General features: G+C 42.5%; 1 protein-coding gene across 1 annotated transcript in view; it reads left to right on the plus strand.

Annotated features, from left to right (window-relative positions):
* The window catches only part of LOC129714485 (complement C3-like), a 73,166-nt gene continuing 59,173 nt past the window's right edge, over positions 1 to 13,993 (plus strand). Inside the window, exons 1-7 of the mRNA XM_055664122.1 lie at positions 1 to 154; positions 3,073 to 3,265; positions 4,942 to 5,104; positions 6,802 to 6,872; positions 8,570 to 8,664; positions 9,163 to 9,245; positions 11,986 to 12,073. Coding sequence (XP_055520097.1) covers positions 87 to 154; positions 3,073 to 3,265; positions 4,942 to 5,104; positions 6,802 to 6,872; positions 8,570 to 8,664; positions 9,163 to 9,245; positions 11,986 to 12,073 — 761 coding nt within the window. The 5' untranslated portion in view covers positions 1 to 86. The remainder of the gene's footprint in view (positions 155 to 3,072; positions 3,266 to 4,941; positions 5,105 to 6,801; positions 6,873 to 8,569; positions 8,665 to 9,162; positions 9,246 to 11,985; positions 12,074 to 13,993) is intronic.

Below are 13,993 nucleotides of genomic sequence, written 5' to 3' on the forward strand. Positions count from 1 at the left end.
TAAACATTAATAATCCTGTTGTGATTTTGTATATAAATTGGTGACATGAGTTGGAATAATTTGCTCGGGAGAAGCAGTCTTCCAATATGGGGAGGACCTCACTGTTATTTGTTCTCTTGTTGTCTCTTCCTGCACTCTCCCTGTGTGGACCTCTGTAAGTATCAGGGAATAGTTTTGTTTAATGTAAATTGTTTAATTGTGCTTTGAATGTTTCCCCTTACTCAGCATCCTCAGGAGATCCGCCCCAGTAAGTTGGGTGGATATTTTGTATCTGATGTGGTATCATTTTCTTCTTGGATCTCACTTGTCTTAGTGACATTTCTTTCCATGTGTTGATGTATTTTGGTTAAAGGGATAGATTTTGCAGAGGAGAATTATTTGAGTTGGTTGTAGGGGTGAAGGATTATTCTCCAGGGTTATTTGGAGAGACCAGAGAAGCTGACATTCTCCTTTAAGCAGAAAGGAATAAAGGTAATTCTCATGTTTTTTTTATTTGTGGGAGGTGTTACATCAAACAATTTTTTTTTAAATACCATTTTGTTCAGGTGCATTATTTTTTTTTAAAGTAAGCATTCCCATTGGAAGGAGGTTGGTAATCTGTTTTGGACTGAAGGCAGTGAACAAATAAACCAAAAATATGACAATAGGTCTGAATAAGAGTCTCGACCCTAAACGCACCTATTCCTTCGCTCCATAGATGCTGCCTCACCTGCTGAGTTTCACCAGCATTTTTATCTACCTTTGATTTTTCCAGCCTCTGCAGTTCCTTCTTAAACATAAGATGTAACGAGGTTTGCTCAGTAGTTGTGATCCACAATTGGCTGCTTGAAAGAGTGGTGGACAAAGATTGAGTAATAATTTGTGGAGAATTGGATAAATACTTCAAGGGAAATGATTTGGGGATACTTCAGGGGATACTTTGATAAAAAGCTGGTTGCATACTTTCAGAAAGCCATCAGTTTTGATGGACCATATCAATTTGTGGTACATTTCTTAATGCCACCAAACATAAACAGAAACTGCTTTGTTGAAAAGATTCACCCCATACTCCAGTCCGTAGAAACTGTTCTGTCCATAAGGTGCAATAATAAGTTAAAACATAAAGGCTACCAGGACCTTGTGGCCCTTGTGGCTAAGGGGATCAGCGGGTATGGAGAGAAGGCAGGTACGGGATACTGAGTTGGATGATCAGCCATGATCATATTGAATGGCGGTGCAGGCTCGAAGGGCCGAATGGCCTACTCCTGCACCTAATTTCTATGTTTCTATGTCTATGTTTCTATGACCTGGTAATGGGGGGTATAAAATAATTTTTTAATAAAAACACGGTTGCTATATCCTTTTTTGCGGAGTTTTGTGTTACAATAGAGCGATTGATTTTCCTTTCTTCTTTTTTTTCCTTTCTTTCTAGGGTCTTATTTCTTTTCTTTGCTTCCTTCTCTAATTCCTTCCCTAAGGGGTTCTTTTCTCCCAACACTTTCCTGCACCTTCACGATTCTTGCTTACTTTTCTTACTTCTTTTATTTCTATCTTTTTTAAAGCTCAAAAAATGAAGTGGTACAACATAATGTAATAAGATATATGCGATGTATTAATGTGATTTACTGTACTGCTAATAAAAATAAAATTAAAAAAAAAAGAAACTGTTCTGTCTGCAACTCCCTGGTTAACTCATCTCTTCCCACCCAAACCACCCCTTCCCCTGCAACCGCAGAAGATGCACCACCTGTTGCCATGCCTCCTCCCTCGACTCAGTCCAGGGGCCCCGACAATCCTTTTAGGTTAGGCTAAAGTTCACTTGCATCTCCTCCAACCTCATCTATTGTATCCGTTGTTCAAGATGTGGACTCTTAAACATCGGCGAGACCAAACGCAGATTGGGCGATCGACTGAAAACCTCCGCTCAGCCCGCCTGAACCAACCTGATCTCCTGGTTGCTGGACACTTTAATTTTCCTTCCCATTCCTATACAGAATGTCCTAGGTCTCCTCCATTATCAGAGTGGGGCTAATCCTTATCTGGCCTCTATAAAGTCCTAGCCGTTCATGTTATGTTGTGGGTCAGGACGTTAAGCATTGTACCCCTGTTCTTTATAAATACCCAAGATGAAGTACACGTGTATCATTACAAATCCGTTGAGCTGCTGGAAGTAAGAACTTCATTTGCTCCATTTCGAGATGTATGACAATAAAGACAATAGATTCAAGATTCAATTTATTTGTCATTTGGACCCCTTGAGGTCCAAACGAAATGCCGTTTCTGCAGCCATACATTACAAACAAATAGACCCAAGACACAACATAATTTACATAAACATCCATCACATCGCTGTGATGGAAGGCCAAAAAAACTTATCTCTCCACTCTCTCCCCCCCCCCCCCCCGATGTAGTCAAAGTTAAAGTGTCCCGCGGCATTAACGCCTTACCGGGTTCTTGATGTTAGAGCCCCCGGCGTGCGCTCGCAGAGTCCCGCGGCCATTCCTAGCCGCGCGCGGCGATGTCAGGCCCCGCTCCAGGATGCTCTTGTCAGGCGGGAGAAGTCGGTCAGGAGCCCTGAGCGTCTCTTCCAAGCATTGTCCGCCAGACCCGCAGTTGCCCCTCCGAATCTCCGGAGGTCAGGCCGCAGCAGAAAATACCCAAGAGGTGAGTAGTCGGCACCAGAGCCCCCGGTCTTCCTGTGGATCATTACAACGGAACCCGACCGTTGAGCTGCCGTGCAGGGAGAGTAAAACTTCATTGCTCCATAACAAAAACTACATCAAAACATAGACAAAAAATAATAAAAACGCAGACGGGCTGCAGAGGCCGCTGCTGACAATGCTCCTGACTCTTGATGCGTTGACTGTTTACGTTGCTTTGTATTTAAGGGCCCCGCACCTCGTGTTACTTTCCATTACCTGGACAGCATCGATTTAGTAAAATGGCTCACCTCGAAATTCAAAGGGCAATTCAGGGTATCTAAAAATGCTGGTCTTGATAATGGTGCTCATCTTCTGTTGATGAATACAAATGTTTTCTTCATTCCTATTGTGGTTGTGATGATACATTCATTTTTTAAATTTATTCCTACAGATTTATACTAACAGCACCCAATGTTTTGCGGATTGATAGTGAAGAAACTGTGGTTCTCGATGCCCGTGAATTCGGTTCTGATATCGATGTTTCGATAACTTTGCAGGATTTTCCTGCTCGTGAGCGCAGCCTATGGGATACCAAAATCTCTTTGACATCAGCGAATAAATATATAGCTGACGCCACTGTTAAGGTAATTGGACAGATAAATCAAATGGCCTCAGTCACTAAATGGTTCTCCACAATAGTTTTTCCAACAAGCAAAGTGTGGGGTGATTTTGCCACCAAATTTATTGCAGTTTGCTGTTTTCACTATGTAAGCTATTCATCAATTTGAGGCAAGGGTGTGACTCACAATTAAATAATGTTCTCCTCACTATAATGACATTATGGACACAACCTTCTGATAAACATTGCAGAAATGTTACCAGTCTTACTGTCTCCGACTACATTCTATCTCTGTCCCGCCCACTCCCCTGACATCAGTCTGAAGAAGGGTCTCGACCTGAAATGTCAGCCATTCCTTCTCTCCAGAGATGCTGCCTCTCCCGCTGAGTTACTCCAGCATTTTGTGTCTACCTTTGATTTAAACCAGCATCTGCAGCTCTTTCCTACCTAACTATATTCCTGAAGCTTCATTGTTTTGACCTTCAGCAAATTTTGTAGCATTAGCATAATTTGGTCTCTATTATTTCAAATGTTATCTGGACAAATGATTTAAAACTTGTGAGGACTGTGTCTTGTGTACTCTGCAGTTGGGGGCTCAGATACAGTCCAAACAATGATTTGTGCAGTCTGCAAGGCTCATGTTAGTACCTATGATTCGCCTGCAGAATGGGTGCAGCAGGAAAATTAAGCTGTGTTTAAGAAGGAACTGCAGATGCTGGAGAATCGAAGGTACACAAAAAGGCTGGAGAAACTGGGTTTCGGCCCGAAACGTTGCCTATTTCCTTCGCTCCATAGATGCTGCTGCACCCGCTGAGTTTCTCCAGCCTTTTTGTGTACCTAGGAAAATTAAGCTGTTCATCTGTATCAGAGCAGGCTGCTTTGTGCATGAATGGTTGCTGAGGACACTGCAGCAAACTCTTAACTCTCTTTCCTGACAAATTTCACCAGTAAGAAAGGCAGAAAAAGTGACGTTGGGGAAAAATTCATTGCCACGAAATAATGTAAAGAGGCTTGGAATACCTGCTGAGCACAATTCATGCCTGAACCTGTTATCTTCATTAGTGTTACAAGTCTGAAAGATTTTTACTTATCAACATTGAACTTGTCTGTGGTCTCTAGACCAGTGCGAATCCTGATATCGGGCTAATTAATGCCAAATATTGGCTCGCTGGACATTAACAAACTATTTGATGTTGGTGACCGAAGAGAGGATATGAATTCTCAAATTATGTAGGGATAAACTGCAGATGCTGGTTTAAACGTAAGATAAGACACAAAAAGCTGGAGTAACATCCCAGCTGGTCAGAGACCTGGTTCGGAGAAAAGGAATGGTCGGAGAAAAGGAATAGGTGACGTTTTGGGTCGGAAGAAGGGTTTTGACCCAAAACATCACCGATTTTTCCAGAGATACTGTCTGAGTTACTCCAGCTTTTTGTGTCTATCTTAATTCTCATATTGGTGGCTTTAAATGCGAACTGTAATAATGACTTTTGGGTCGGGTCAAGTTTCTGAAAATCACTTCCATTGCCAATGAATACAATAAAACTGCAGCACTACATGTGGTTGGTGTTGCATGGTTAATATTACTACACATTGTGAATTCTTCATAGCCTGAATTATGTGGTGAAAAGTATTGTGTGGAGTAGGGTGGGGTGAATACAATACTGAAAAGCAACCACATCAATTTTGTTTTATTGCCAGATACCTGCAGATTTATTGCCAAAGCGTTCCAGAGGGAACGAGTATGTATACTTGGAAGCAACATCAGCAAGTTTTACGTTGCAGACTGTTATCCTTGTTTCACATCAATCAGGACACATCTTCATCCAGACTGACAAACCAATCTACACGCCAACTCAAACTGGTAACGATGGCTCAAAGTTCCTAAAATTCTACCTTCACTGTACATGGGCACACCACTAATTATGGATGGGGGGGTGGACCACGCAGATCACGGAGGAAATATGTTTTAATAGAGCGTTTATGTTTTGGCCATCGCAGAAAGAGAGAAAGAGACTTTATTTTACCATATAACCATATAACAATTACAGCACGGAAACAGGCCATCTCGACCCTTCTAGTCCGTGCCGAACACATAATCTCCCCTAGTCCCATATACCTGCACTCAGACCATAACCCTCCATTCCCTTCCCATCCATATAACTATCCAATTTATTTTTAAATGATAAAAACGAACCTGCCTCCACCACCTTCACTGGAAGCTCATTCCACACAGCTACCACTCTCTGAGTAAAGAAGTTCCCCCTCATGTTACCCCTAAACTTCAGTCCCTTAATTCTCAAGTCATGTCCCCTTGTTTGAATCTTCCCTACTCTCAATGGGAAAAGCTTTTCCACGTCAACTCTGTCTATCCCTCTCATCATTTTAAAAACCTCTATCAAGTCCCCCTTAACCTTCTGCGCTCCAAAGAATAAAGCCCTAACTTGTTCAACCTTTCTCTGTAACTTAGTTGCTGAAACCCAGGCAACATTCTAGTAAATCTCCTCTGTACTCTCTCTATTTTGTTGACATCCTTCCTATAATTAGGCGACCAAAATTGTACACCATACTCCAGAATTGGCCTCACCAATGCCTTGTACAATTTTAACATTACATCCCAATATTTACATAGCGCATCATTCCAATGTTACGACAGCAAATGAATTATCGATTTGAAAAGTAATCCGTAAACATTATAACCAACTCAGTTGCCAAATATTTCGTTAGAACTGTCCACACACAAAAATGTGACAACATCTAGATCATCTGTTCTGGTGGTATAAATGTTGATTTAAATCAGATATTAAAAAATATATTTCCAAGTGATTTATTAAACTGTAATCATCCAGGTAAGGGGAGATTTGTGTAAGAGATCAAATTTGTGACGTGCTTTATAGATGGTGGACGGCCTTAATGATATAAGGTGCATTGTTGATCACAGAAATCCCAGTCTCTGACCTGTTCTTAAGTAACTTGTCAGTTTCTTTGTTGAACTAAATTAAGGCGCATGTTGCAATCAAAAGCGCTTGAACAATTGGTTGGTAAGAAAGCCAAGTGCAGTGGTCTAGTTGAGTTTTTGATCATTAAGGGCCTGTCCCATGAGCATGCGACTCCATGCGGCAAGCGCTACCTAACGTGGTCACTTGAGCCGTACGGCCTCGCGGGGCCGGTCCCACTTCGATCGCCGGAGCCGTATGGAGATGTGCGGAGCTGGTCCCGACATCGCGCGGGCGGGGCTCCGAAAAACTGACCGTGTTCGAAAATCCCGCGCAGCAACGGCCTGCTGGCCCGCAGCCGCCTCAATCCCGTACATCACACGCGCAAACTTCCCGTGGACTTCGCTCACACTTCATGTCACTCACTCGACCTCCGCGCGGCCCCCCGCTTCTGGTTAGGTCGTGCTTGCCGCATGGAGTCGCATGCTCATGGGACAAACCCTTTAGAGTCCCCCCCATCATATAGATGTGAAGGTACTCAGTGATGTTAATGACCCTGAATGTGGTTGTTCAGAATGTGAGAAGCTGCAGTTCAAGTTAATCATTGTATTCTACTTTTTCGTAGTGCTTTATCGCTTGCTCGCAGTGGACAATGATATGAAGCCAAACAAAAAAGCCAAAATGGTTGAACTTGTGGTAAGGTGCATTGTTCTATGTTTGAAGAAAGTAATTTCACCGCAATAGATTTTAGAGATTTGTAGTTTTTCATTGACTGTCGAGGTATTGTCTAGACTGGGGGGTGAGAAATGAGCATTGAAAAATGGCATTTACAGTCCCTGAACAGCTCATCTTAAGCAAGATCTCAACATTGGAGTCTTTAAAGTAGCAACATCAAATTAATTCTGAGCCTGATCTGCATTAAGATATTTGGACAAATAGAAAGATAATATGTTGCATGCTGAAAGAGGGTTTGAGCAAAAGGCAAAAGTTAGATTAATTCGAAAATCATGGTGGGTTGCACTGTTATGCCCCTGTCCCACTTAGGAAACCTGAACGGAAACCTCTGTAGACTTTGCGCCCCACCCAAGGTTTCCGTCTGGTTCCCGGAGGTTGCAGGTGGTTGCCGGAGGTTGCAGGTAGTGGAAGCAGGTAGGGAGACTGACAAAAACCTCCGGGAAGCGCACGGAAACCTTGGGTGGGGCGCAAAGTCTCCAGAGGTTTCCGTTCAGGTTTCCTAAGTGGGACAAGGGCATAAGGGAGGGGATACTGACGTTTAATTCGATGGTGGATTATGAGCAAGAGCAATATTAGACATTAATTGTTCTTGCTGAAGAAGAGGAACCAGATGGAATAGGACCACACTGTTAGGTGACAGCAACAAATTAATAATGAAACAAAACCTGACAAATTGGTATTTACCATTTTAGTTCACCACAGTTGGTGAATGAGTGAACACTTGACAGGCCCTTTTATTTTGCTAAACAGGATTCAAGATTCAAGAGAGTTTATTGTTATGTGTCCCAATGAAATTCTTGCTTTGCAGTTGCTTAACATTAGTGACATCTTTGTTCTTCCAACAGACTCATGTTCTAGGTGCAGAATTAGGGCATTCAGCCCATTGAGTCTACTCATCTATTAATTTATGACTGATCATTCTTTTCTTCGCAACCTCATTCTCCTGCCTTTTCCCCCATAACCCCTGATACCATTACTAATCAAGAATCTGACACTATCTGCCTTAAATATATCCATTGACTTGGCCTCCACAGCCATCTGTGGCAATGAATTCCACAGATCCACCACAGCTTAAAGACATTTCTCCTAATCTCCTTTCTAAAGGTGCTCCTGTTTTATTATGAGGCTGCGGCATCTTGCCCTAGACTATCCCATTAGTGGAAACATTCTCTGCACATTTACTCTATCCAGGCCATTCACGGTTCGGTATGTTTCAATGAGATCCTCCTCATCCTTCTACACTCCAGCAAGTACAGTCCAGTGCTGTAAAACTCTCATAAATATCTTAACCCAATCATTCCTGGGATCATTTGGACCATTTCATATCCCTCCAAGCCAACACATCCCTCCTCAGATATGGGCCCCAAAGTGAAAGGTGAACACAGACTAGGGAAGTTTTTGATAGGCAGATGGTCAGACATAGGCCAGAGATGAAGAAAGGTGGAAGACAAAAGGATTGTATTGGCATGCAAGGCCTGTATGTACATGCAAGGCCTGCATCGACATAGAAGCCTTGGACAAATTTGTGCTGACAGAAGGCCTCGCAAAATAATGAGCTTGGTAGCCTCGCCATTCTGTGCATCACTACTTTAATGTACAATGTGATATTTGTATAATCAAAATCTCAATTTGTTTTTCACAAATAATTTTACTTTCAGAATCCACAAGGTATTATTGTTGAGCGGACTGAAGTTCGTATGATAGATGCTTCAGGAATTGTTGGAAGGTCCTTTCCTATTCCAGAGGTCGTGAAGTATGTACAAATTGTTGCTACAACAAAAGATTATTGGTGTACTGTTCTGGCCTAGGTTTATTGTTAAAAAGAATGGTGGTGGATCTGATTGAAACATTTTGAGGGGATATCAACCTCAAACTGTGAACATTCAAGTTATCTATGCCTTTTGTGATTTTGCATACTTGTATAAGGTCACCCCTGAGTCTGGAGAAAAAACCCCAGCCTAATCCTTGTAGCGAGAAGAGAGTCTGGATTATCTACTATTTTTCTATATTTCTTTTCCCATGGATATTTCATTGTTGATTTAGGACTTGACTCGTTGATATTAAATGAGGATGTAATCAGACTTAAGTGTTTCTAATTTTCATTGCACTGCCAGGAGAAAATATTTTAATTGTAAGTTGATTTATCAACTAATTATGGACAAAATTGTCATACTAATATCAAATAGGTCAAAAATATGATATAATATAATGGTTTAATAATGCAAAGTAACTTTTCACATCTATTTTTCAGTATTGGAATATGGAACATTGTTGCAAGTTACAAACATGCCCCCTCCGTAAATTTCACGACCCAATTTGAAGTGAAAGAATATGGTGAGAAAAATTAATCAGTGTAATGAAATTAAAAGCAAAGGTGTAATTTCATGCAGTATAAAAGTTAAGGTTTAAAGCTATGATGAGGTGAGAACCCATTTCCGAGTACCTTGATATAATAATTCTTCCACCTTGATTTGACATCCAATTGACAAAAGACATGCCAGTATTTTAGAGTATATGTCGTAGGAGCAGAATTAGACCATTCAGCCCATTGAGTCGACTCTACCATTCAATCATGACTGATCTGGTATTCCCTCTTAACCCCAGTCTCCTGCCTTCTCCCTGTAATCTTTGACACCTTTATGTTAATCAAGAATCGTATAATCCCTGCTTTAAAAATACCCACTGACAGATTCCTTCACTGTCTGTGATAATAAATTCCATAGATTTGTCACCATCTGGCTAAAGAGATTTCTCCTCTTCTACATTGTGAATGTATGCCCTTTTATTCTGAGGCTGTGCCCTCAGGTTCTAGGCTCTCTTTTGATTGAAGGGTTTTGATTATATTCTTAATGTTCCAGTAGTTCCCTTCCTCCGACATCCCATCAAACATGCCATAGAGGGAGTGCAGAGACGGTTCACCAGACTGATTCCTGGGATGTCAGGACTATCTTATGAAGAAAGACTGGATAGACTTGGTTTATACTCTCTAGAATTTAGGAGATTGAGAGGGGATCTTATAGAAACTTACAAAATTCTTAAGGGGTCGGACAGGCTAGATGCAGGAAGATTGTTCCCGATGTTAGGGAAGTCCAGGACAAGGGGTCACAGCTTAAGGATAAGGGGGAAATCCTTTAAAACCGAGATGAGAAGAACTTTTTTCACACAGAGAGTGGTGAATCTCTGGAACTCTCTGCCACAGAAGGTAGTTGAGGCCAGTTCATCGGCTATATTTAAGAGGGAGCTAGATGTGGCCCTTGTGGCTAAGGGGATCAGGGGGTATGGAGAGAAGGCAGGTACGGGATACTGAGTTGGATGATCAGCCATGATCATATTGAATGGCGGTGCAGGCTCGAAGGGCCGAATGGCCTACTCCTGCACCTAATTTCTATGTTTCTATGTTTCTATGCCACCTCATGGTACTCACAACTCGTTTTGAACCGGCAGCACATTAATGAGACCATAGTGATAGCTTTAAAGACCTGTCCCATGAGCATGCGATCTGCATGCGGCAAGCGCGACCAAACCGGAAGCGGGAGCCGCACGGAGGTCGAGTGAGTGACGTGAAGTTCGAGCGAAGTCCGCGGGAAGTTTGCGCGTGACGTACGGCGTCGAGACGCTGCGTAAGGCGTTGAGACGCTGCGCATGCCCGTCGAGGCGGCTGCGGGCCTGCGCAGAATTTTTGAACACGGTCAGTTTTTCGGAGCCCCGCGCGATGTCGGGACCAGCTCTGCACAACTCCATACGGCTCCGGCGATCGAAGTGGGACCAGCCCCGCGAGGCCGTACGGCTCAAGCGACCACGTTAAGTCGCACTTGCCGCATGGAGTCGCATGCTCGTGGGACAGGCCCTTTACTTGCCATGTTCCAAAATGCAACCATCATCAGTTACAAGTGGAACAACATTTGTTTCACAATGCTTGTGCTTCTCTTTGATGGCTTCTGTTGTACCAATGCAGTGATCTCAATGCAAGAAATACATGTTTAATTATGTATCATCAACCTGATATCCTTCAAGGATGGCTTGTGCTGAACCCATACACTCATCACTACCACCCAGTTACTGTACCTCATCATAGGCCCTGATCTTCCAATTCAATCTTTGCTCACCCCGAAGCCTGGGTCTCCAAGAAACCACCTTTTCAGATAAGGACTCAGCGCTGGGCATTCACATCCTACACCAATCCATCCCTGCCCTTGCCCACAGATCTGTGATATTTTCTTGAGCCTTGGTCACAATTTAATTTCAGAGTCATTCCTGTGACAGAAAGATGACCAGAAACAATCTTTCTGGTCATATTTAATGGCACAATGGGCTCGCTAGGTTATGCTGTTCGTGTCTCTATGTCCTACACTGCACCTTTCTATTCACACATCACACTTCTGTTTCCTAATCTGTTGTGCCACTTGGACATGCAATCACCAGATTATAAAATTTTCATTGTTATTTCCATATTTTACCAACTTCAACTCTCCTAGTTCCATAACATTCTGGTCTATTCCCCTCTGAGATATCTATAGCCCTACCCCTGAACACAACTGTGCAACATGGTTGGTTGACCCAACAGCTCTGGAGTTCCTTCTCTGAACCTTCGTACATTGTCCTTTGTGATGCCCTCTATCCACCTCTTTGACCAAGCTTTTGGTCAACTATTCCAATATCCTCTGAAGCAAAATACCTGAAAGAAGACACAAATTCTGGACATAGGCAACAGATCGGACAGGAATTGTGGAGAGATAAACAATATTTCAAGTTGACGATCTTCCACTAGAACTCAAAATGAGAAGGAGACTGAATCCACTGAGTACCTCCAGTATGTTCTGCTTTATTTCCAATCACTTCTGATGTGAGTCAGCATTTGATTACATAAATGTGACTGAGATTGAGAAATTTGGTTAGATTAAAGACTGCATTTAAATGGTGATTGGTGTTGTAATTACACCCTTCAAAAGTAATTAACCCATTTGTTGTAAAGAGTTTTGGGCCAAGTGGATGTTATGATATGAAGCAATATATGGCTATGTCCTAGATTTATCTATGGGAGTAAATGTTATTTATCTTGATATATCTTTTCCAGTGTTGCCAAGCTTTGAAGTTACCTTGGGATCAGTGCACCCATTTTTCCAAGTCGATGACCGAGAATTGCATATCACAATCACTGCAAGGTTGGTATTCTCTTCAAACAGAAAAACGGTGTAACAAAAGGTGGAGTTCTTGGCTTTGATTGATGGCATTATATTAATTCATAACTAGTATTAGTGCATGACTGGTATCAGGCACTTGCCATGCATTTTGAATGTAGACAGAAGTATTGGAGTAACTCAGTGGGTCAGGGAGCATCTCTGCAGAAAAAGGTTGTGCTGCATTTCGGACCAGGACCCATCTTCAGATTCAGATTCGGATTCAATTTTTATTGTCATTGTGCAGTGTACAGTACAGAGACAAGAAAATGCAGTTAGCATCTCACCCAGAAGAGCGAACATAGAATAATGAGCAATAATATATATATATATATATGTACAAACAGTAGTAGTAGTGTAATTCTTCTGGGGGAAGGAGTGTCCGGGGGGACTGGCAATCACCATGGTTCAGAGTTAAGTAGTGTAACAGCCGCAGGGAAGAAGCTGTTCCTGAACCTGCTGGTCCGGCAACGGAGAGACCTTCAAAATAACGGTCTGTAATGCCCCTTCATGAAGGGGGCCCAACCCAGAACGTCAACCATTCTTTTTCTTCAGAGATGCTGCCTGACCTGCTGAGTCCACCACTTTTTGTCTATGTTTGGTATGAACCAGCATTTGCAGTTCTTTGTTTCTTTGGTCTCTTGGTGAGACCACACCTGGAGTATTGCGTACAGTTTTGGTCTCCAAATCTGAGGAAGGACATTATTGCCATAGAGGGAGTGCAGAGACGGTTCACCAGGCTGATTCCTGGGATGTCAGGACTGTCTTATGAAGAAAGACTGGATAGACTTGGTTTATACTCTCTAGAATTTAGAAGATTGAGAGGGGATCTTATATAGAAACTTACAAAATTCTTAAGGGGTTGGACAGGCTAGATGCAGGAAGATTGTTCCCGATGTTGGGGAAGTCCAGGACAAGGGGTCACAGCTTAAGGATAAAGGGGAAATCCTTTAAAACCGAGATGAGAAGAACTTTTTTCACGCAGAGAGTGGTGAATCTCTGGAACTCTCTGCCACAGAGGGTAGTTGAGGCCAGTTCATTGGCTATATTTAAGAGGGAGTTAGATGTGGCCCTTGTGGCTAAGGGGATCAGGGGGTATGGAGAGAAGGCAGGTACGGGATACTGAGTTGGATGATCAGCCATGATCATATTGAATGGCGGTGCAGGCTCGAAGGGCCGAATGGCCTACTCCCGCACCTAATTTCTATGTTTCTATGTATTTTATGTTGGCAAATGGTGAATTCCAACCTGCATAAACCAGTTGTTTATCCACATCTGAAGTGCCATGTCCAACTTAGGTTCTCACACCTCGGGCAGATTATATATGACAAACAGAGGGAAGTGCAGATATGATTTACTGGAATGGTCTGAGTTTAGAGAAGTATTGCACCTGCAAGGTTTGATGGACTTATTCTCTTCAAGGAAAGAGGAATGAAATTCAGTTATCACCAAACTAGTTTGAATTAGATGGACAGAGACAAACTGCTCAATCAGTGGATGTTTCAAGTCAAGTTTATTCGTCACATACACATACGAGATGTGCAGTGAAATGAAAAGTGGCAATGCTCGCGGACTTTGTGCAAAAAGACAAACAAACAAACTACAAACAGAATGGAACAGAATCACATATTCTTTTACATATTAAATAGTGTGGGCGGAAGGAAAAAGGAAAAAAAAACAGCAATTTAAAAAAGCATTAGAGTGGCACAGTAAAAGTTAATCCCTGGTGAGATAGGAGTTTACAGTCCGAATGGCCTCTGTGAAGAAACTCCTTCTCAACCTCTCCGTTCTCACAGCAAGGCAACGGAGGCGTTTGCCTGACCGTAGCAGCTGGAACAGTCCGTTGCAGGGGTGGAAGGGGTCTCCCATGATTTTATTGACTCTGGAGTTGCACCTCCTGGTTGG

This window comes from Leucoraja erinacea, chromosome 39 (genome assembly GCF_028641065.1).
Source record: "Leucoraja erinacea ecotype New England chromosome 39, Leri_hhj_1, whole genome shotgun sequence".
Lineage (NCBI taxonomy): Eukaryota > Metazoa > Chordata > Chondrichthyes > Rajiformes > Rajidae > Leucoraja > Leucoraja erinaceus.